This window comes from Anas platyrhynchos, chromosome 21 (assembly GCF_047663525.1).
Source record: "Anas platyrhynchos isolate ZD024472 breed Pekin duck chromosome 21, IASCAAS_PekinDuck_T2T, whole genome shotgun sequence".
NCBI classification, from domain to species: Eukaryota; Metazoa; Chordata; class Aves; order Anseriformes; family Anatidae; genus Anas; species Anas platyrhynchos.
This window is the reverse complement of record NC_092607.1, coordinates 12895453-12919669: the sequence shown is the minus strand read 5'-3', so window position 1 is coordinate 12919669 and position 24217 is coordinate 12895453. Positions and strand designations below refer to the sequence as shown.

At 50.3% G+C, this 24217-nt stretch overlaps 1 protein-coding gene across 2 annotated transcripts in view; it reads left to right on the top strand.

Moving 5' to 3' along the window:
* Positions 1-23202, top strand: part of PMEPA1 (prostate transmembrane protein, androgen induced 1) — a 42787-nt gene extending 19585 nt beyond the window's left edge. The window contains exons 2-4 of one of the 2 annotated variants that reach the window (XM_038166168.2): positions 12608-12762; positions 17055-17108; positions 17214-23202. In XM_038166168.2, the coding sequence (XP_038022096.1) occupies positions 12608-12762; positions 17055-17108; positions 17214-17762 (758 nt within the window). In that variant the 3' untranslated portion in view covers positions 17763-23202. Of the gene's footprint in view, positions 1-12607; positions 12763-17054; positions 17109-17213 lie in introns of those variants that run through there. The other variant, XM_072026309.1, reaches the window with a different exon arrangement.
* Positions 23203-24217: the final 1015 nt, after the last annotated feature.

Genomic DNA, 24217 nt, shown 5'->3' with positions numbered 1-24217 from the left:
TGATTTCCGTGGGATTTAGATCTACAAGCTATGGAGGTTTTTTGTTGTGTTTTTTTTTTTTCTTTCTTTCTTTTTAAATGGTTGCGAACCGAAGTGATTACTTATCATTTTGGTTTTAACTCCATCTGACAAATCGTTTTAGATGGAGAAAGCAATACTGCATCTTTAAATGGCTACTCTGTCAGCGCATCTTGCAGGGCTTTAAATGCCCTTTGTTATCGCAGTCTAGACAGGACGCAGGCGGAATATTTGATATGTTATAAGGCAAAGATTTGACAAGGTTGAATTAATTTACCGGCTTATTTAAAATGGTATTTCAAAACATTTTTCTTTACAAACTTGTCTTTCTCTCTCTGCCTATATATATTTTTTTCAAAGTTAGTGCCGTATGTTTCAACTGTTTAGACTGGGAGAGGAGACATTAGCTTACTGCAGCCTGCAGTACTTTAATTGCCCTTTTTATGACTGTCTAGACATCATGCAGATGCATGTTTGTGGTGAGAAGACATTTCCCCCTCTGGTTATACGATAGTCTGAACCCTTTACATTGCCTATCTCCTTACCCCCTCTGTCCTGGAATGCGTTTTACTCCCTCCATCTCTGAAAAAATCACTTCTTCTCCGGTTAATTTTTTGAAGGACGCTTCTGCCCCCCTTTTTCCGTGCTTTTCAGGGTGTTTATTTGTGGGTGCTAATGCTTTCGGGGGAAAATAAAGGTACACGGAGCAGACCCCTTGCACCAGTCCCGGTGGTGTGGCGGTGGGGCTGCGTGCCGGGTCTTGCGGTGCGGATCCCCGGGTGTCCCTGCGTGGGTCTGTGCGGGTCCCCGAGCACATGGGGCCGCCTGTTTGTTTGTGTTCCCCGCGCCATAAGAGCCCGGCCAGGTTTAAGAATGAAAATATCAGCAAGGTTTGAATGGGTTCCGAGTTTTAGTTATGCAAATCGGGTGCATTAATTAACCCCGTTGCTATAGCTACTGCTTTATTGTTAAACGCGGTGAAAAGGGGACAAGCTGTGTTGCTGGATAATCCTCCCCTCTGTGCTCTTCTTCCCCCGGCCTCCCAAAGTCTTCCTCCGCCCCGGCGCGAGGGCAGCTGCTGCGCCGCCGTCCCTGTCCCCATCCCTGTCCCCGTGGGCAGGTGGCGGTCGCCCGCGGTGGCTGCTGAAAAGCCAAACGAGACGTCCCCTCGGCGCAGAGCGAGGGGCGCGGGGGGACGGGCGAGCCGAGGGGCTCCTCACCCCCGTGGCCTCGTCCCGCCGGCCTCCCCGAAAACCCTTTTGTTGGCGCTGACCTCGAAGGGCGGCCGTAAATTTTCCGCCGTGGCCCCATGTCATCAATCTGCCTTCTGGTGGCTGCGCCGCATGGGAAAGGTCCCGGCACAGGGGTGGGGGACAATGGAGGGGTGCAGATGGGACGGGGATGGGGACAGGGATGGGGACAGGGACAGGAATGGGGACAAGGATGGGGATGGGGCACCTCATCCTGCCCAGCCGGTAAGAGGAGCACCAGCCCAGGTCTTGGCCCTAGAAACTGGCCCCATTGAGCACTATTGGGGTTTACCTGGGAGAAAAGCTGCCCTTTTTGTGTCTGCTTCAAGTCTCATGAATGCAACCCACCACCCCAAAATGTGCACCTTCAGCATACCTGCTGCTGAGGTTATTTAAAAGCTTTCTAGGCTGTTGCTGCAATCAGGGTGGAAGTTCATTACCTTTTAATTTAATCAGACTCGGGGTGGTTTTTCTCACCTCCTCCATTTGCCCTGGCACACGTGTTTATGTACGTAAATAGATTTATTTTTTCCACATACCTGCATGAGAGTACACTCACACATTCCCTCCCATCTGGCGGCGCTCAGACCAGTTCAAGAACTGAACTTGAACACTGCGGTGACCAAACGCAGTGCGTCTGTGTGGGCACTTGGGTGCAATTTGCATTTTTATCTGCAGTGCCCGATTGTCTATGACTTCAGATTGCATTTGTTTCTTGGAAATAACCGGCCTGGTGAAATGTCACTTCTTTTGCAAGCGAAAGCTGCAGAGCTACGTAGAAGATAACGGCACTTAAAAAGAGGTACAGAAAGGAGAGGTGTCCTGCTGATAAGGCCCTGGGCAGAGCTGAGGAAATCCGGTTTCGATTACAGCCCAGCGTGGCTCTGGCCAGCTCGTCCCGGCCGCATTTCAACACCCGTCTGCTCCCGGGCCGTGCCGTGGGCTGGGTGCCCTGGGGAGGAGGGTGAGGAACGGTTTGTGGGGCTGGAAGGGGCTTTGCCTCCTCTGCCTGGAGGCCGGGGTCAGCCAACACGTTGGCACGCTGCCGGGTGCTGCTGCCTGACCTGTGTCTGCTGCAGGTGCCCCGGTGCTGGTTGCCACAGGGCCATGGGATGCACTGGGCTCAGGGGTGGCTGTACTGGGAGTACGAGTGGGAAGGGAAATGGCCCAGAGGGAGGCCGGTGGGGTGCAGGGAGGAAAGGCCCCATCACCAGCAGCACCCAGCGCTGCGAGGCTGTGGTCCCTGCCCAGGGGACATCCAGCGACAGGGCTCCGACAGGCAGGACCCGACCCTCTAATTGCTGTGAGCTTTCTGGAGAGGTGGCGAAGGCCTCCCTGGATGCAGTGTTTGCTCTCCTCCGAGCGTCCGTGACTGGCAATTTGTCTGTCGAAACAGATGTGGGCAGCAACAAACATCTATTTCTATAACTAGAAACAAATTTGGTAATTGCCTCTTTCAACAGGACTTGCTCAAGCAGGAAATGAAATTCCTAAATGGCAGTTAGCAAAAGTATTTATAGCTAAGTTCATAAATGAGACGTGCTTTCCTTTGTCATGAGATTCTGCTGCTTGGAAGGAAAAAACCTCCGGCAGCAAGCCGCATATTGATCAGCAGCGCTGATCCAGGGTCCGCGAAAATGCTTATTTATTAATGCGTTTATTTTTACTATCTGCAGCAGCAACCCCGACAGGACCTCTTTGGTCTTCCCGGGTCACTTGGCAGGGTTTCATCCGGATGTTGTGCGCTGGGTCTTGGCAGTGATTTTCGGCAGAGTCGGTCTGAGCCGTGCTGTCCGGGGGTGTGCGAGGCCTGCAGCTCTTGGCCCCGTCTCTCACCTTGGATGCTTGTGGTGCTGAGGAGGTTTTGGGGGCTGTGCCCTCTGCTGGGGTGGATGTGGGGTGTTAGGGTCTGATGGAAGGGTGATGAGGGCTCTCAGGGTCTGGTGCTGTGCGGAGCCTCAGCAGACAGGGGAGATTCGCCCCAGCTTGGAGGGGCCATGAGAGCTGCTCAGAATTTCCTAGTGAGCAAGCAAATTTGCTTATCTTTCAAGTGCAAAATCAAAACGACTTTATTCTTTTAACTCCCTTGAACTGGCCTTCCCCTTGGGAGAAACTTCAAACGCGGCGTCCTCCTTGCAGGAATTGCAGTAGGCTTGGATCGAGCTCAGTGCGCTTGCAATATGTCGTCTGAAAGTAGCGAAAGGGGGGGGAGCACACAAAAAGGGAGGAAAATGGTGGGAATGCACAAAATTTTAGAGTCCAAGTGCCTGAAGAACCTCCTTAGTTCCCATTGCTCTGGCGGGGCTGGTTAATGTCTCTCAGACTTTCTCTAAACACGTTGCCAGCTGACAGGTCTCTGTTGGGAGCCAAAAGGTGTCCCAGCTGTGAGAGCTGCTAACCCCAGCTCGAATGATTGCGATTCCTGTGTAAAAGCAGAGAGCTGCCGTGTCCATCGTTCCCTTTTGGCCTCTGAACGCAGCCCCTGCTCCTTTGGGTCCCTATAGTAGCCCCGCCAGCCTGGGAGGCTCACCTGTAGGAACAGCAGCAGTGAGATGTGACCGGGGCAATCACTGGGTTTTAGGGACTAAGACATTTTCTGAGGCCCGATCCCCCCGATGCTTCCACAGCTGTAAGCACAAAATGGGGCCATTTCCTTTAAAACAAACAGAAAAAGGAGTGGGGGTGCAGGATGAGGCCATCGCCAGTGACTCAGAGGATGTGATGCTTGATTACCCAGGGTGACAAACGAAGAAAACCGACTAGATTAAATGCACAGATGGGGTCCAAGCGTTGACAGAGTCCAACGTGACTTCTTGGGCCCCCGTTGCCCATCCTCCTGCAAGGACTTCTCTCAACCCAGCCCCTTCTGCAGCTCCTGGTGCCAGCATCATCCTGGTGCATTCGGCAGGGCTGAATCCAGCGGGCTCTCTCCGGCCGTCCCGCTTGCTGCCACGGGCCTGATTCTGCTCTTTTGTGCCTCAGAGCTGCTGCTGCAGCTTCAGGACGCTGCTGGTCTGTGCCAGCGACGGCAGTATCGTGCTCTGCATCTACCCTCGGTACTTCCCGTGCTGCCTCATAAACAAACACAATTGTTGACAATCTGATGGGCCCTTTGTATGCGGTTTTATGGAGGCATTATTTCGGAGATAAATGTAGCAGATAAATGCTGACACACAAATATTGCAGCCGTGACTTTGCCTGGCCTGATTGTTTCGAAGATGACCTCGCAGACAAATGGCAGGGGCTGCGTAATCCGCCCTCTGAAGTTCTTTGTTCTTTCGTCTCGTCTTCCCCGGGCACGGGCTCGAGGAGCCAGAGCATCGGTCCCCAGCAAGTGGAGCTCGGCAGCTGCTGGGTGAAACCTCTCCGTAAGCCAGGAGCAGCGCTCGGTGCTGCACCCGCGTTGGCAGCCCGCGGATTCCAGCTGTTGCCTGGAGCTCTTTTTTGGTTCTTGCTTAAATGAGAGCAGATCCTTAGCACGAGGGGCATGTCCCCCTACGGATAGGATGGTGCTGAGCTGCTGCACCGGGCTGGGTTGCTGCTGTGCCGGGGTGCTTTGCTCCATGGGGTGTGTATGCACAGGGTGCTGCTGCGGGGCCGTGGGATGCAGCAGGGCCCCAGCCCCCTGTGGGAGGGTTGGGAGGTGGTTCCCTGGTAAAAGCAGGGCTCTGAGGGGTGCCGGCACTCAGATGATTCTTCTCAAATTCACATTCTTTAGCTTTGAGTAGAAAAACGAGGTCCACGGTTTGGCTGCGTCACTTAACCCACATCCTTGTGCTGAGGCTTTGATGAGTGTCTGGCGAAGCCATCGCGCCTCAGCTGGGCTCAGTCTGCTGAGTGTAACCCCGGGTCCTTCCAGGGAGCTGCAGGTTGGTCCGAAGTACACCCACACCACGCCGTGACATCTGTCCCTGGCTCTCCAGAAGCATGGCAGGCACCATGCAAGCCCCTGGGCTGTAGGGCTCCGGCAGAAGCCCCACTATGTGTGCACGGGGACCTGGGGGGGCTGCAGGAGAGCTCTGGGGGTGCCCCCTTTGGTCCAGGCCTGCAGCAAGGCAGCTCAGCGATGCCAGCTCCCGGCCCTCCTGGCTCTCTGCTCACAAAAGGCAGTGTTGGGGTGCGTGAGGCAAGGTGGCTCAGCGTGTCCTCAGCTGCCGTTCTCTGAAAGTGGCCGGGACTCGTTTCGTGCCCTGATTATTGGGGCATGCAAGGTAGCGGGCGGCTCGCAGCTGCTGGTGGAAGGACAGCCCGTGTGCCTGGGGGCACAGCAGCAGCTGTGGGGCTCTGAAACAGGTACAGGGACAGGAGGGGAGTGGGTTGGGCTGTCCAGGAGCTGCCGGGATGGATCCGGGTGTCTGTCTCGCTCCTGTACCCCGTCCCACTTCCCCCACTGCCGCCACCTTCGGCCAGAGGTGTGGGTGCTGAGGGCAGCTGGAAGGCAGACCCGTTGCATGCACTTCTATCTCTGCCTCCCCGCTGGCAACAAGCTCAGTGCCAAGGCAGCAGGGGGCTGTTGGGGAAGGTGCTGGGTCGTGTCCTCACTGTGCCTCCCAAAGGTGCTGTAGGTAGGGGAGCAGGGACGGCCGGACCAGCAGCTGCAGGTGTTTGCTGTAGGGTACTGGGGGAGCAGCCCAGATTTTGGGTGCTGACAGACACTCACTGAAGCTGGGAGAGGGAGACCTCAGTCTGCCCCTGTTCCATGTGTGGACACTCCTCAGCCCCAGGCTTCGCACTGTTGGCAGCACCACGATGATGTGGGCTTCATTTCTCCCCACCGCTTTCCTCTGCAGTAGCCTTATCTGCACACCCTGCCAAAACGTGTCTGTACCGTTATTTATTTTCAATACATTTTTTTACATAACAACAGTGCTGTCATCAGTGGCTGCAAGGAACCTGTTCAAGGAAACGGTGTCCGAAGGTGAGGCTGGAGAAGGCTGCAAGGCGAGGAAGGAGCCAGGGCTGGGCACGTCTCTCTGTGCCAGGGCAGCTCCGTGTGTCCGAGGTGTTAAAGGAAAAGCAGAGCAGCAGTGCGTGATGGGGGCTCGCAGCAGATCCACGAGCACTATTTATTAATTCCTCCCGTTTATTTCACCACGTTTGGCGTGTGTGTGGAGCCCTTCCTTCCCGGGGTGCGCGTGGGGCTGTGCTGGGGAGGGGGCAGCGCTGGGCTCAGCTGGATTCCCAGGGATTAGGGAAGGAGCCAGGACACGTGGGGTGACCCTGGGGTGCCTCCACGTGTAGCTGGCAGCAGGCAGCACTTCATTTATGGCTTCCATCACCTTCAGGACTGACCATGGTCCTACCATCCCCTGCTGCAGGGCTTGTGCCGGGGTCCGGTGCAGCTCAGCCCAGTGCAGCCATGGGGGGGGTCCCACCACCGTGCCCTGCTCCACGGCACCGCGGGCACTGGGCCAGGATCTGTTGAATCACGGCGCTGAGTCACCGCCTGCACCAGGCTCCATAAATAACCCCAGGCGCTGAGCTCTGCGCCCCGCACGGCGAGGAGCAGGAGGAGCCGCCGAGGGCTCCGGCAGCAGAAAGCATCTGAGCACCGCCACTGCCCGAGGCGCAGGGGGAGTCCCACCGCCGCTCGGCGCCGTGCCCATGGCACCGTGCCCCCGGCTATCCCCGTGCCGCCCCGCGGGAGCCTCCTGCGTGCCCCAGGGCTTCCCCGCTCGTGCCCCATAATTGCACCCTGCCCCGTTGGGCTCCCTGCTCCGTGCTGGGGTCAGGCACCTCGTGCTGTCCCAGGAGGACCTCAGTCCCATCGTTTCCCACAGCCAGCCGCACAGAACCCGAATGTCCATAATCCTGAGGCAGTGGCTCTGCTGCTAGAGCAGGGAGGGAGAAGGGATGCTGCGGTGTGCCCGCCAAGCTGCACCTCCTGGTATTTCAGCAGGCAAGGCATGAAAGCCTTAACTCTCCCTGCCCGTTTTGTTGAGGCTTGCTGGGCAGCAGGAGGAATCTGCACAAAACCGTCCTGTCCAGCCTCGGTGCAGAAGTTGTGCCCTCTTCACTCACTTCCTTTTGGATTTTCTTAGCACCTGTTTCTAGATCAAGGGAAGCTGCTGGAGTTACAGCAGGAGCCAAACTTCATTTTTTTTTGCCTTTTCTGTGACCTGTGATGCTGTTTAGGCAATTTGGAAATTTCCCCCCTAGCAGCAGGACTGTGCTCACCAGAGCCCTTTTCCAGTTCTGGGGCCATTCCCCCTGCCCCAGACCCAGCTCGGCGGGGCTGCCACCCCCCTCCGGTGGCAGGGGACAGTCCGGCACCTTGGGGTGCCCCAGCCCCTCCGTGCCCAACACACAGAGCAACCTCCAGGCAGGTTCAGATGTCTTGTCCTGAAGAACACAGGTGGAATGAGTGATATTGGGACTCTTGTAGGAGGGACAGTCACAGAAGCATCCAGAAGCTTAGGTGCACATCCCATCCTTCCCAGGTAATCATTCCCTGATGGTTAATTAACCGTCAGCAGCCAGGCCTGTTAGCAAGGTACCTCGCTGTGTCCAGCTTGTGAGCAGGGTTGTGTGGCCTCGCTCTGGGCAGGTGACTGCCAGAGGACGACAGCAGCAGCAGCAATTTTTCCTGCACACCCTTAGGAGGATGTTTCCGCTGGTCTGCTCGAGCTTGTGATCAGGCTCATCCTGCCCAAAGTGTCCCAGCAATGTGCTTCAAGTCACAAGTAAGGGGTTTTGAGAGATAAAAATACCCAGAGGAAGCGAAAGTGAACATGGGAGAAGCAAAGTGTTCTGCAGGGGATTCTCTGCTTTGTTTAATTTTGTCTCGGAAAACAGCTGCAGTTTTAGCACGGTTCACCCCAGCATTTATGATTTTTTTTGTTTTAAGCTTAGGAATGGTGGCTAATGCAGCTCAGCCATTATGTCCTGAGCAATTTCATTTCTCATCCCCTCTCACGTGATACCAATATACACAGAAATCACAACTTAAGCTGACGGACAATTGCTTTGACCTGGGGGTGTGTATTATACCTCTCTGAAGGCAGAGGTCTTCTTGGCTCAGACCCTGTCTGAAAGCGGTGCTGTTCCCGTGTAAGCAGTAGCTGGAGCATCCCTCATTACCCCAGCGCAGTGCAGGTGTCCTTTTTTCCTCTCTGCACACCCAGCGGTGCTGTGGAGCGTTCATCTGCAGCAGTGATACCCTACGAGGAGGGAAGAGCGTTCGTAAAGTTTATAGTAAGCATTTTATCACCTTCAGTAAGTCATAAAAGGTAAGGAAGCGTGGTTAAAGTACCCCACGGTCTCAGCTGCCCCCGGCCGCTGCGCACCCGTGTGCGTGCAGAGGGTGGCACCTCAGTGCTCACAGCGTGACCACTGAGGTTTAGCAGCGTTAAACCAGCCGGTGCTGGCATTTTGTTCATTGCACTCCAGGCTCTTGAAGCTCGGGTGTGCTTTTCTGGCCCTGCTTCTGCCCAGCCCAAAGCGTGGTCCGGGGGGGGCTGCCTCCGGCATGCCCAAAGGATGCCTCGGCGCATCGGCACCCGCAGCCCCCAGGGTTTTAGGGTTTGCTCTCAGTCTCGCTGCAGGCTGCAGGGAAGCCCTCATCCGAGGCCACGCGTGCCTCGAAGCGGTATGTGAGTACCCGAGCTGGAATGGGCTCAATCACAAACACCCAGCCTCGGGACCTCGATAGTCTGGGGGGAGAAGGCTTGGCTGCAGCAGGGGTGCGTGCGTGCTCACCGACTGCAGGAGCTGCAGCGTCTAGACGGGAACTACGGCAAAGCAGGTTGTGTCACTTAAATGGGATGTCTGAACCTGTTAGTTTGAAACCTATTCGGGAGTAAAAATTATGCAAAATTAAATTAGTGTGACCTTACTTTGCATTCGGAGGCTGAATTTGCCCATCTTGTAAAGCCGAGTGCATTTATAACACTTCCCTTGGGGAAAATTACAGAGAGAAATGGAATGAGGTCTCTTCTAATTGAAAAGTGACAATGATTAGGAAGCCAAATACAAAATGTGTTGAGTATTTTTTTTCTTGTTTTGTTGTGTGTGTGTGTTTTAAGAATACCAGTAGAATTATAAATTATGTGCTTTGCAGTTTGGCTTGTTTTTCATTCCCCAAAGGCTTTTTATTAGCATAGCAGCTGAATTGCACTTGTATAATAACATATTAACTCAAAGTTTGTGTGTGTTGTTTTTTTTTTAATGATCTTTCTTCATTAGTTTGACTGAGCTGCTTGGATAAAATCTTACCGAGCATATCCAGCTTTCCAGTGTGGTGTGTTTTATTTTTTTCCCCTCTGAAAATGAAGCCCATGCAGACAAGTTAAAACAGAGGGAGAGCTGGCAGAAACTTTGATGCCTCAAGTGGGTATGAGTCTCTTGAAACTTGAAAAGCCCCAATTGTGCGTGGAGCTTTTTTGGTTGCGTTTGATTTCTTTTCTTTATTTTCCTTTGTGTTTTTTTTTGAAAGGCCACGTTGGGCAACATGAGTGTTCTTGCCGGGGCGATTAAAGCTCCTCTCAGCATACCTGATGTGTTTATTCATAGGCTCGCATGCTGTGCTGTTCGTTTGGGGCTGGGTTTGGGGGCAGAGGGTGCCCCAAACTCTTCCCTGAGCACCTCCTGGTGCGGGGATTAGAGGCTCCTGGTGGGGTTGGCTGCCTGGTGTACTCCAAATACAGCAAGGAGAGGAAATCTCCATTTCAGTGACAGCAATAACGATGTCAGGGCAGATGTGCTTCTCGTGGTGCTGGCTGGGTGTATGGCACCAAAACGCTCAGATCCTGGCCTGTGGTGCTGGAGGAGCCCAGGTGTGCTCTGCGCAGAGGTTGAGGTGTTTGCTTCCCCTGCTAAGGAAGGAAAAGGGAGACGAATGTGGCTGTTGTGACAGGGCCAGGGCCAGAAGATGGGAGCTGGTAGGGTTTGTCATTCCGAAGTGCTTTGCCAAACCCGTTTACAGAATGTTAATTTGCAGCTTAATTGTCCTCCCCTCTCCCACAAAGCAAGGTATTAAAATCAGCCGTCTATTTATAAAGCCAATGTGGCCGCAGTAACAGACTGGATTCGCGCTGAAATGCCCCAATTCAGAGCTCGGCACTGTAAATAGTGTATTTATTCCAAACGTTTTCCTTCTCCCCACCACCTCTAAGTCCCTGCCACTGTGACCCCTGGCTCTTCCTGAGGGCCGAAACTTCACCTGTGTCGCCGAACTGCCCTGACTGTTTTGGCAGGATTTGGTTCACTGAACGTGCTTCTCATTCTAGGAAAGGCACTTTAATTTATAACTGCCGTCCTCTTGTTTTTCTTCAGAAATGTAACTTTTCTTTTTTTTTTTAACAAGAAAGGAAGCTTTCCATCACTGGCCTCGTTTATTTTTCCTTGCGCCTTCTTGCTGTGGCCAAAGCACATGTTGCAGTTAAGGCTAAATTGACTCATCCTCCGAAATTCTTTGGTTTGGCTTTTTTTTTTTTTTCCTTTTCTTTAATGGTCTTTTGCACACAGCCTGAGGCCGTTACCCAGGGAGGCAGTGCAAGTGCAGAAACCTGCCTCGCACAAACAAATCAGCAACAACAAAAAAACAACAAAAAAATTGGAATCAAGGGGCTCGACCTGGGGCTTCAACTTGCAGAGATGCTCTGCAGATGCTCCAGAGGCCTGTTCGTCCTGTCAGTGGATGGCCATAAATGTGACTGTGGAACAGGACAACCCCTCCCTCTCTCCTTTCATGAGCCTTGTCACCATCCCCGGGCTGGGGACACGTGGTGGCACTGCCCCCTGCTCCAGGAGCACCTGAGCAGCCGCGTGCACAGCCCCAGCCTCGGTCCCATCCCTTTTTGGGCTCTCAGGGGTCCTGAGCTGCAGGTACCAGATGCGGTTCTTGCTTTCAGGGCACCACTCTGCTTTGGGAAGGTGGTGGCTGGAGCGGGTTAAACATTCGGGGACCTTTTGGGATGGTGGGAAGTGCGCCTGCCCGGCGGCAGAAATAGCTGCTGTGTAGCAGGATGGACTCCAAGGTAACTGGCAGCACTTACCACCTGGGCTGTTTTCTTGACATTTATTTGCTTTTACTGGCACTTAAATGCCACCTGCCAGGAGAAAACTTTCCATTAAACAGAAAAAAATCTGCCTGACTCAGCAGAAGCCACCCCTGGCAGTGGGAGCAGTGCGGTGCTGCCCTTGGGGGCACCGCCAGTCTTCCTGCGAATGTATTTATAAATAAAACCCAGGGGGCAGCATCCCTGACAGCTTAAGGCACAGTTCCCAAAAGTGTTTTTTGTAGCTGTTCCTACCGAGAAACAGACTTTGAATGCCCAGAGCAGTTGAATTTGGTTTTCCCTGGCCTGGCCCTTCCTTTGCAGAGGGCGCAGGGAGCGCTGGGCTCTGCAGGTGTGAGGGGACTCGGGGGGGCAGCAGCTGCTCTCTGGGTGCATGGAAATAATGACCCTAATGCTGTGTCGGTCTGGGGCACTCGGTTTTATTTAGCCTCAGTGAGGTATGAGGAATTATTTTCTTAAATTTTAGGAGTGTTTATTTGTTTTTGCCTGTGTTTTTTTATTATTATTTTTCCTTTATGCTGCCGATTGTCTCTGGAATTAACTGGCCAGTTTGTTTGTGCGTTCTTGTTTGTTGGGAGGATTTTTGGGAGTTCTCCTTGTGCCAGTTCACACTGCTCAAGCTGCCACTCTCAGCAGTGATGCCGCAGCTCTGGTACGCGCTGGCTGCAGAGTGAGGGGGAACGGGAGCACAGTCAACACCCAGCGGTCCCGTTGGGTTCTTTTGGAAAACCACAAGGTCTGCTGGCGATGGATTGGTGCTGGGGAGGGGGATGCTGGCACCTGCAGCCCCCCGGGGGTGGTGGGGACGTGTGCCTGGTGCCTGTGTGTGCCAAGGAGGACTTGAGTCCTGTGCGTCCTGGAGGGAGGAGTGGTGGTGATGGGAGAACAGTGAGACTTCAGCTGAGTTTCTGCTGAATTAGTTCGTTATGACCGATTACACGTGGCTCGTGGTCCCTCCACCCAGGTTCGGCACCGAACCTCTGCCACTTGCACCTAGCAAACTAAGACGGGAACAGCAGCGAGGGGTTTGGGAAGTCTTGTCTGGATTGCAGTTTGGAAAAACCATGCCTTGTGGGGCACGTCTAAAGATCCCTCCTAGAAACTGTTCTGTGGCACCGAAGACATGAATTAACGTGTGTTTTTTTATGAAGTAGCTGGGCTCGAAGCATGCAGAACCCACGTATGCGTGTCTGGGAGCGCTGTGGGGGAAGGATGCAGCTGCACTGTGTCACCGACTGCTTGGCCAAATTCCTGCTTCTTGCACTCAATTAAGTGCTGCTTTTTCAGGTGGCTCACAATATGTCTCTCTCTCTCTTGCAGCGGAGTTGGAGTTTGTACAGATAATCATAATCGTGGTGGTGATGATGGTGATGGTGGTTGTGATAACCTGTCTGCTGAACCACTACAAACTCTCTGCGCGATCCTTCATCAGTCGGCACAGCCAAGGGAGGCGGAGAGATGAGAATCTGTCATCAGTAAGTCACACACTGCTCTTCTCATCCATGTCTTACTGTCTTGTTTGCCAAGTGATGTGAAACTGGGGAAATGTGAGAGCCAAAGGCATTCATCTCAGTTGCGTTTGCCCATGTGCCACTCAGCACTGTGTGAAGACGCCCTCCAGGTTGGGTCCTGGCATCGTCTTCTTGGTTACGTGGGGCCTATGTAGGGATGCCTTTGGCTTTTTGGGGTGCTTTATGTAATACACAGTCAGCTGTAGCCTCCACTTTTGTCCTGAGCTTTGCAATGTGGACTCTCCATTAGCAAAGTAACCTCGTGAGGCTGTTCTTGGTGTGTCCTGTTCTTGAAACCACCACTTACCATCAGCTGTTGGGTGCATGTGCCTTGACATTTACAACCCCAAAGTATTGAGTCCGCTGGCAGCTCCGATTGGAGAGTCCTAAACGAGCGAATTAATCTCTTCCTGCCTCCAAGAGGATGGGGAATCCTGAAAGACCTTCTCCAGTTTTCGTCACAAGTGAAGTCGTGCTGTCACTGCTGCAATGGAGGTGTCAGAAAACGCCCGTCAGCCACGCGAGCAGAAACCTCTCCAAGGGGATGCTCGGGAGATTCCCCGCTTAACTTGGGCTCTGTGGTTCACAGAAGCCTGAGGAGAAATGTGTTAATTGCACCTCCAACGTGCATTCAAGGGGGAGCCCCTCCAGCCTCGCGGCAGCTGCTGGCTTACGCAGAGCTGGAGGTTTCATCGGATGCAGCAGCTCAGCGACAAGAACCTACAGGGAAAAGACAGAAAATTTTCTTGGAGGGTGAGCGTGTACAGTTCACTGCTGCCTGCATGGCTCTGTCTTCCCGTGCAGGCATATCTTGTACTGATGTGTTTCTTTATCGTTCACCCTGAAGGATCTTAGAGCTCTTTAAACGGTAGGGCTGCCTCAAGGTCACTGCTTCGTGCTCTCGTTTCCAGCCTCGCAGGGCGGGCGCTGCTGCCTTGTGCTGGCCTCCGCGGAGCTGCGCTCCCTTGTATCGGATCCGGGAGAATGATCAAATGCTCTGAGCTTCCTTTGATTCCCTTTTATAAAGCAGAGAGATCTAACATCAGCTTTAATATGTGCAGCACTGAGGGCTGCCCAGCCAGCAGGTGCCGGCTGCCCCTGCTCCACGGGTGCTCTCGTTTTGTCCCACAGGGCACGGAGGTCCCTCACCGGGTGCTCTGTGCCGAAGCGAGGAGGACGCCCAGTCTGATGGAGAGCTGTGAAGACCCTGAGCTCAATCAAACCTCCCTTCATTTTGTCAGCTGCAGAGCGTGTGTCCAAAGGCAGCGAGTGCCTCGTGCTGCCTCCTGAAGCCGTGCAGCACGAGCCCCGTGCCTGGAGCAGCACAGTGTGGGCACAGGAGTTCTTGAGAGTAGCAGACTGTTTTCCCATTTACACTTTTTTTTTATTATTATTATTATTATTCTTTTATTGCTTCCAGAAAGTTTTACTTGAAAAATACCAAAATGCTTCATTTACAATTTTCAAATAAATTCCAGGACGAGGCTTTTTCAAGTTGCCTGTTTTTATTTTCTTGAAAATGAAGAAAAAAGAAGAAGGCTAAAGTGGAAAGAAGAGAAAGTCGTGTGGAAATGGAACAAAAATTCCAGGTTGAAATAAAATGTCTTGACTGTTCAGGAAAAAAATCCTCCTTTTTTTCCTCCCACTAGGCCAAAACATCCTGGCGTTTTTTGGCCCAGTCCCTGCACCGAAACAGCTCCGTTATTTATTCAGCCTTCAGATGCGTGAGCAATTAAATGGCTTTTCTGCAGAGATTTACCTCTGCACAGCTGCCAGACCCCTGTGAGGACGTGGTGTCTTCTAAACCTTTCTCAGAGCTAAGGAGAGGAACACGAACATACTGGTTTTGGGGTTTGCACCCTTTATAATTCTCCCTCTTCTCCTGCCCATCTTTGCCAGCGTCATGAATTGGCAGCTGAGCTTCCCTCGTGGCCCCAGAACCCTCCTGGAGGGATAGAGAAGCCTCTGGGCACGAAGCAGGGAGCTCCTTGCAGTGGGATCAGCTGCAGTAAAGATCTTCAAGGTGGCTCGTTTGGGATTCAGCACAGCGTGTCTTCTTGTAGAAAACCACTCCAGTCTAAATGAGCCTTCGAGGACGGCAGGCAGCGTCTGCGCCGAGCGAGATACCCGTTTGTGCAATCCATTAAACTTGCACTGAACTGGTGTTGGGCTTTCTAAATCCCAAACTTCATTTGGCTGTCGTGACCAGACAGGCACTGGAGCTCCAAACACGCTTTTCATCTTCTAAAATATTAAAGTAGTTCATCCCATGGTCAGAGTGCTGCCAGAGCTGCAGTCGTTGTCCTTTCTTCTCCTAGCTCAAAAATTACAACTGAAGGAGAAATTCATTTCCCCAAAGGTGTGGGTTTTTTTCTTTAATGTGGTTCCTGGTAGCGTGGAATTTTTGCATTGCTGCACCTGCTTCTCAGTCACAGCTCTATCAGTTCTACCAAAACCGTCTCCTTGTAACGGGCACCTATATTTTTCAAGAACTGAGAATCTTCAAGGAACGCAGAAATACTTTGTTCTTTTTTCTCCCCCCAATAAGAATGGTTCTGACCCTGCACCCTTGGAGTAATGAGACCCTCCCTAAGAAAAAATGGAAAATACGTCCTCCTGAAGGCTCGGAAACTTAATCTGCACCACTCAGCTTTGCAATGGGAATTCTCTGACATTACTCAAACAAGTGGGTCTATAAAAGTCGGAGATTGATCTCTAAAAAGAAATTAAAAAGTAATTTTAGATTCTGAAGCGAGTCCTGGAATACTGGCAGAGGCTTTTAAAGCCATATTGCTCATCAAGACCTAACTTCCATTTTGTGAAATCACAGCTTTCTGGACAGGGCCATTGCTGATGAACTCACGTCCTAAATATTCTGGAAGCAGAAGGTATGCGAGGAGAGCTGTGGAGCTGGGGACATGGCCAGAACAGGAAGGATGAAAATATTCCTGTTTGCTGCCTGTGAGATTTGCCCACCCCTAGCTACTGCTTTCTGGCAGTTCTAATCCTGATGTTGATTTCATAAAATGAGACACGAGCCTTTACTCAGAGGGGCTCCGTAGCAGTGCTGGAGGCAGGGGGTTCGTGGCTGGGGAGCCTGAAACTGCTTGGTTTGGGGGGAGCCCCTCTGTGCCCTGGTAAGAAAGGTGTTTTTGTAGATGGAGAGTCTGTGGTTGGCAGCCCTGATGTACAGGCTGGGTCCAAGAGTGGCCTTTGGAAGGGATGCTTTATCCTTAAAGGAAAAAGGGGAAAAGAAAAGGTGCCTGGCATTTTCTTTCCCCTGGTGGTGAACGTGTCTGCCGGTGCCAGAACTGGAGATTCACCTGCAAGGGATGGGAAGTGCCAGCGACTGCGGGTTGTAATTAGGAGCCTCCTGGCTTGTTTTCCTCCAGCTTTGTCTCCCGGAGCGATGTTGCTGTATATGAATATTAGCAATATTTAAATATTTTAGGTCTTACGGCAAAAGCGTAGAAGGTGAACTGTGTGTGTTCGCAGTATCAGCAGCCAATGGAAGGAGGCTTGTTTGTTTGTTTGTTTTGATTACGAATTGTAAACCAGTCCCATGGTTTGGGGGAAATTGGCTTGTGGGATTTTCATGCCTCGGGTTGTTGGCGCCAGGGTTCAGATTGCAGAATCAGGGCTGATGCCTGCAGTGTAGGGAAGCCTCTAAACCGCAGCTCCTCGGTCTTTTTAAGCAAGAACCTGGAATCCTTTGGGGGAAAAAACACGGTAGAAGCATCCTGTTGCTGTAGATGTATTGTTTTTTTTTGTAGCCAAATCAAAATTGAGCTTAACATTTGAGTGTTCACTTATTCTCTTTATTTTCCCACAACTTCCTTGATTGCTTGCATCCGAATGTGGGTGTGAGTTTTGTTGTGTTTTTTTTTTTTTTTTAATCTTGCCATTAGTTCATGGAGCGTTCTCGGGTACGCTGTGAATCACCACCCCTGGCTCCCGGCTCCCGCACTGCGAAACGCCGCTGCGGCGTGTTGGAAGCGGGGAGAGGAACCTGGTGGGTGGGCGCGGGTGGGAGGGGGAAGCCTCCAGCCGGGGGTGTGCTGCTGCCGTTCCCATCATTCATTCTGCGAGTGATTGACTAAACACAAATGGGGCTGAAAACGGAGGGGAATCCTGATCACAAAGGGTATTTCCAGTGGTATTTCCACTCATACCGGAGCGGGTTGAACGCTTTGGAGCAGGTTGGGGCTGCATGTTGCTGAGCCTGACCCTCGCCTCTCTTCTCCTTTCCCATGCAGGAGGGCAGCCTGTGGCCGTCGGAAAGCACGGTGTCGGGGAACGGGATAGCAGAGGTGAGGGCCCTGTGGGTACCACGTGCCACCAACACCGCCTGTCCCCGTGCCACGGGGCCAAGCCTCACGGTCCTGCCACCCTTTCTCTCTCTCTCTCCCCTCCAGCAGCAAATCTACACCCCGAGGCCCAGCGACCGGCTGGCGGTGCCGTCGTTCCTGCAGAGGGACCGCTTCAACAGGTTCCAGCCCACCTACCCCTACCTGCAGCACGAGATCGACCTGCCCCCCACCATCTCGCTGTCGGACGGCGAGGAGCCCCCCCCGTACCAGGGACCCTGCACGCTGCAGCTGCGCGACCCCGAGCAGCAAATGGAGCTCAACAGGGAGTCGGTGCGCGCGCCCCCCAACAGAACCATCTTCGACAGTGACTTGATAGATAACTCCGTGTACGGGGGGCCGTGCCCCCCCAGCAGTAACTCTGGCATCAGCGCGACCTGCTATGGGAGCAATGGCAGGATGGAGGGACCGCCGCCGACCTACAGCGAGGTGATCGGGCACTACCCCGGGTCGACGTTTTACCAGCACCAGCAGAACAACAGCGGGATGCCCTCACTCTTGGAGGGCAGCAGACTCCATCATTCACAAATCAATGGCCTTGAGAGCACAACCGCGTGGAACAAAGAGAAAGAGAAACAAAAAGGGCACCCCTTTTAAAAAAAAAAATAAAAAAGAAAAAAAAAAGGAAACGAAAAAAAAGAAAAAGGCAAAAAGGAAAAAAAAAGAAAGTTAAATGAAACACTCTGCACTTCTCATTAAAAGAAAAAGGAGAGAGATTGAGAGTTGAGGAAGATGAGCAAAGAAAAAAAAAGCCCTTCCCCATCTCTCCATGTATAAATATTTACTTGTTATGTCTGGTCTGAATGCACAAGCCTACAAAGCTTGCAAAAACATTTCTTTATTGAGCTGTGTCTAGACGTTTAAAAAGGAAAAAAAAATCAACTGTAGTCCTTTTTTTTTGTTTCTAGTTGAGCTGTGTGTGAATGCTTTTTTTTTTGTTTGATTATTTCACTTAACTTTAAAGACAAAATATTTGCACAAAAAACATTTTGTTTAAAGATCTGCAATATAAATATATAAATATATATTAAAAATAAGAGAAAGTGTATGTGTAAGGAGCAGGAGTATTTTTGTATTAGAAGAGGCCTATTCAAAAAAAAAAAGTTGTTTTCTGAACTAGAAGAAAAATGGCAATTTTTTGAGTGCCAACTCAAAAAGCGTGTATTACGTTGTAAAAAAAAAGGACAAAAAAAAACAAAAAAACAAAAAAAAATCAAAAGCAGGGGTTTAGAGTTATTTATATAAATGTTGAAATTTTGCACTATTTTTTAATATAAATATGTCAGTGCTTGTGTTGGTCAAAGCCTCTATCATGTCTACCATGCAACCGTTAAGGGATATTTGTCAAAGTGAAGAACAAAGTAGCTGGAAGGGGGTGGAAAAAGCGCTAAGGAGGAAACGGCAGCCCCGCGAGGAGCGCAGCGAGCCAGACTGCATCACACGCAACGCCTTCATTTCCAGCGGCCCCACGGGAGGCCAGCGTTCCCTATAAAGTTCCCTGCGTTCCCTACAAAGTTCCCTACGTTCCTACAAAGCAGGAGGAGTCGGTGCGCGTCCGCATGTCAGCCAAGAGGGTTTGGGGAGTGCAAAGGTAAAAAAATAAAATAAAAATTCCTGCTTCCGAGAGCCAGTAATGGCAGAAGCAGACAAAAATTACTTGATTTTTTTTTTTTTTTTTTTTTTTTTTTTTGGACAACCTCTAACTTTTTGGAGGGGGGTGGTGGGGATGAGAATAAACTTCTGTGTCTGAAGGAACAAAGCGTTTTTTGGTTTATTTCTTTCGATGTTAACCTGAAGGGCCCTGCTTGGAGATCAGTCATGTGGAAGTCGATGTGAGTAAATGGTACCTTGCCCACCGGCTGCCTTTCGGAGGGGGTTTCGATATCTCGCTGAAAGGCCGAGCTGAAAACTGTGTTGTTCGGGGAAGTCGTTTTCGGTTTATATGAAAATCCCAAACCCGTATGTGGAATGGAAGCGCGCAGTCGGGCCTCAAACCTGCAGCTCCCTGGGCTGCCTCTGGTCATTGCTGTTTTTTGCTTTAGTATCCTAGCGAAAGAGGCGTAAAGTACGGTAGATGGAAACGAATCTGCTCCTGTGATGTATTAACTAAAGGCTAAAGAAAAACGCTTAATGCTTTAGAAGCAAAAACCCTTTACCTCTTCTGAAGATTTCTTCATTCAAAACGGCACCGTCCCTCGCCCGCCAGCGTCCTCCCCTCCGGATGTCGTGCGTCTTTTAATTTATCTCCGTTTCAGAAGCGTTTTGTCTTAACTATGCTATTGTTTACATATTTTTTTTTTGTACCGCGTAGATGTTTTCGGGTAGGTGTTTTTGCCCTCATGGTGAATTTGTACGTGACAGAGCGAGTGAGTGAGGAACCCGAAGGGAGAAGCCGCGGCCGGCACCGGGAAGGGCGGGCAGGGCAAGTGCGGGGAGCCAAGGTTTGGCGAGGAGGTGCGATCTCGTTTTCTGCAGGATGCTATCTAGTAGAGTGACATAAATGAAAGATATAAAGGCAATAACTATTGTTTTTAAGCAACTTTTCTATTACTTGAACAAAAAAAAAAATAAGCATGAGAACAGTTTTGAAGTTCTGACCATTTGAACAATATTTATATATATTTTAAAGAAGACGAAGAATAGCTGAACTTGAAGTTTGATCGTTTTTTGCTTTTTTTTTCATTTTTTGCCTAGAAATAGTCATGTACCTTCTCAGTACTTCAAACCACTTTTTCACAGCTCTCAAAATCTTCATAGCTTTACAGTCGTGCAACCTAAATTTTAATGACCTTAAAAACCTAAAAAAAAAAAAAAAAAAAAAAAAAAGCCACAAAAAAAAAAAAGTCCTGCAAAGGAGAATAACTAGTTTGTCATGAAAGGTACAAAACTGATGAATTTATACGAGTTTTTAAAGACGTATCTTTCCTTTATGTAACATGTCTATTTAGTGCCTTATTAACGAAACAGTAACCCTCCCTTTTTTCAAGAGGGGAAAAACAAAAATCATCATTAGCGTCACAAGTAACCAGCGTCTGGTCTCTTGCTCCTTCGGACCTTGCGTTCACTTTTCCAATTCCTCGTTGCAGCGGGGACTGCTGCTGCCGGCACCGCTCCCCTCCCGGCTGAGCCAGCTCCATGTGCCGAGCCGCGCGCGGTGCTCCCTCTGCCACTTGGGTTCTTGGACTCTTTGTAAGGTAACTTGAATACATTTATGCACATCGCCTACCTGCCCGGGTAGGAAACTGTGGTGGATATTGTAAATGAGATACCAACCAAAAGACAAACTGAAATATAATATCTACTGCCCTCTTGAGCCAAAACGCGTGAATAGTGTTGTTGGGTTTTGTTGGGGGGGGTGGGGGGGGGTTGCTCTGTGACCTAAACTAGTTTGTTTGCTACAAAAAAAAAAAAAAATAATGGTTACCTCAGCAGGTTTTGGGTGGAATATGCATCACACATCTGAAACTGAGTAGTGAGGAAGGAGGTGTCATCGGGACCGGAGGTTGTTAAGTAGCCGAGTTGTCTTGTGGCGTGGCAGTGCTCTGGGCACGGAGCCCCCAGAGGAGGCAGCAAGGGGCTGGAGCTCGTGGAGACACCCAGGGGTGTGCGAGAGGGGCTAGGCGTGCAGTGCAGCTCCGGTGCTTTGAAGTCCTTGAAATTTCAACTGGTTCTCTCTCTCTTTCCAACCCCCCCCCCCCCATCACCTCCCAGTGTGAAGTCTCATTTCACAAACCTCACCCCAAGTATTGCAGTTCCTCGATCCCTTTGTTGAGTTGCTGGGTCCAGTTTCATTTGCTCTTCCCCTCGTACGTGGAATTTAACGAGCGTTAAATGGGATGGCTCATCAGCACCAAACTCCCACTGCGAACGCTGCCTTCCAGCCCATGTCCTGCACAAAAACCGAGCTGCCACCAGGGCTGGGGGCTCCCAGGAGCTGCGGGCAGCGGTGGGAAGGGAGCCCCAGACCCTCGGTGGGACTTGGGACGTGCAGCTGCATTTTTGCCTTTTGCCTGGCTTCTTTTTTTTTTTTTTTTTTTGCATCCTGCTGCTTTGCCACCCCGAAAACTCTGTGTTTCCATTGCAGAAAACAGATCTGGGGCCCAGATCAACTCCAAGTTCTGAATGGGTGTTTAGAAATAATGGTCTAGCCTTTTTTATTATTATTATTGTTATTATTATTGTTGTTGTTATTATTATTATTATTATTATTACTATTTAATGTTACTTTTTGCCTCGGGGTCCATTTCTTCCCAATACCCCCGTCCCGTACCGCCACCAAGGCAGGGAATCGGCCGTGCACACCGTTGCTGATGTCTCTCCTTGGTCCCTTTCAGCCTTGGTGCAGATGTGGAGAGACCCGTGCCAGGAGCTTGGCTCCTGCCTGCTCCGAGGGGTCTCCCGCATCTGCAGCCGTCAGCAGAGAGAGGTTCAGAGCCTTTAAGAATGACTGACTTTAGACAAAAGCAGAAGAAACAAGACATTGCTAACGCTTAGCAACCTCTTGTCCTAGCCTGCCTTTTTGCTCGAAGTTTTGAGAGTCATGTTAGCTTTAAAAGGGGTTGTTAATCTTGCAGATGTTCTTAGCATACAGTATGGCGAACAACACCCTGAACGTGCCACCGAAACTTAATGACCTGGAATGTGAACATGGCTTTTTCAGTAAGGATGGCAAGAAAGAATGGGTTTCATTTGGTTCTGACACTGGTAAAACTTCAGTCCCCTTTCACAACCCTTGAGTTCAGTGGTTTGGAGATCAGCTTTACTAATCTAGTGCATTGTTTCCATACGTGTCACAAAATTCATTCTATCTTAAGTGGGGGTATAAGGAAATCCGATTGCTTTCTGGAGAATTCACCCTTTGTATGTGTATAAAACTACAAAATTGCACTAACTGCTATATTAAAAGTAAGTAAATAAAAGCCCAAAATTTTTACTAAGGATTGAAAAAGGACTGAATCCAGATGTGTAGCATTAGCAGTGCTAGGCAAGAACAGAATGAATTTTTAATCTCTTCTGTCTCTGTATAGCTCAGAGATTTTCTATGTACAACACAAAGCTACAAAAAAAAAATAATAAAAAGTTTTCCAGAAACTGCGCTTCAAATTTTTGCTGTACTATAGAAGCTCATGAAGGACAACATTACGAGTCCTAATTTGCCTGCCTTATAGACACATTTCATTGTATTAATATTTTCTTAAACTTCCAGTTGCATTGCTTTGGCTTTGGAGTTTGTTATAGGCAGTCCTGTATCCTGAGTTCTGTTCAAGTTTAAACTTATGTAAACTATTGACAGCACATGCAATGCAGTACTTATCTATATTTTGCTGTTTTAGTATGAATATGTACTCTGATGCCAATTTACAAAAATCTGTTGTAAACGCTTATTGTGTAACAGTAACCAATAGTGGCAATTATATGTCATTCTAAAAGCTGCAATACTTATACAATAAATTTTACAATACTTTGGAAAATTTGCCTTCACCTTTTGCTTTGTTACCTACAGATCAGAGTTTGCCAACACAATGTAATTTAAAAAGCTCTTCCTCTTTTCTTCTCAAATATTGGAAAATGAATATTCTCGGGTTTTGATATTTGTGTATTTTGCCCCCTTCCTTGTTAAGTAGCCTTCTGAATTACAGGCCAACGTATGTATTGACACAACGTGTTATTTCTTTTTTTTTTTCTTTTTTTTTTTCCCGTGAAGCTGTAGCTGGTTCCTGGTGTATTTGCATGCTAGATCCGTGTGTGTGTGTGTGCGTGTACAATTCTGTTTTCTTTTGAGTAGATCAGGTGTCGCAGCTTTAATTCCAGAAGAAGCATTCCTGTTTTGCACCAATATTTGCAACACTTGCGATCCTGCCTTTCAGACAAGAACACCACTTGATGGTCAGAAGGTCTTAACTTGAATAATCGTCAATCAACAAGAACTGTGTAGATTGACTCAAATCCTAAGCACAGAAAATTTGTGTGACTTTTTTTTTTCTTTCTGAGACTGTGGTCAAATGCAGTGATCACATTAAAATGATTGAAAATTCAACTGTTTGCAGGGGGTTTTCTTTTTGTGTTTCGGAAGGATTTCCTGGAGATTCACCTGCCCTTGGCAGACCTTGGGTTCCCTCTTGAGAATAAGAGGCCTGTAGGGATCCCTGTGCTTCAACAGGAGGCTCCTCCAGCTGCTTTGGGTGGCCACGTGGAGGAGTTGGCCTTGGTGTGGGGAGCTGGCAGCAGGAGGAGCTGGTGGCAGCGCAGAGCCCAGCTGGGGGCCACTTCGCCAAATGTCTGTGGGGATGGCTGCAAGCAGCATGATTGCAGGTCAGGAGCGAGAACCCCAAATCCTACCCTCTGGCTCTGGGCTGTGCCCAGTCACGGTGTGTTTTGTGAACCTCCTGCTGTCCTTGCTGCTGGAAAGCCAGCACCGGGTGGCACCGTGCTGGAAAGAGCAGGATTAGGTTGGAATGTTTTAATTTTTTTAATTAAAGAAGAAATTGGCTTTTGTTTAAAGCCGTGCTGGTGCCTGGCTGCACTGGCAGGGCTCAGAGACTCGCCCCAAACTCTGCTGGGCTGAATACCCAAACAGGTATAGTTTGGACCAAATTCACTCAAAATCCCTGGGTGTCAGGAGCAGCTGTACAGTAGCTGTGGGGTAGTTGGGTTGGGGAATGGCCCCCACCTGCTGTTGGGACCCCACAGGTGATGCAGCTTCCAGCCTGGCACATTCCCATGCCCTGGTGGCATCACAGAGTACTTCTGAAGATGCTGTAATGCCGGATCTGTCACCATTTGGTGCCTTCCAGTCCATTTACAAAACAGCAGCTGTTAATCAGGAAGCCTTTTTTTCCCCTAAGTCCTCTTTGAAATGAGCAGAAACCTGCTCGCTCTATTTTACCAACTGAGCAACTTAGATGAGTGTTTGAAGCTAACATGTTCACTCTCAAGATGGTGCTTTATCCCAGAGCTGGGATACAGAGCTCTCGAGGGTTGGATTCCCTTTTCCCTCTGGGAAGGCTGTCCTAGATGCTGAAACCTGCCCTGCCAGCAGCCCAGTGGCAGGA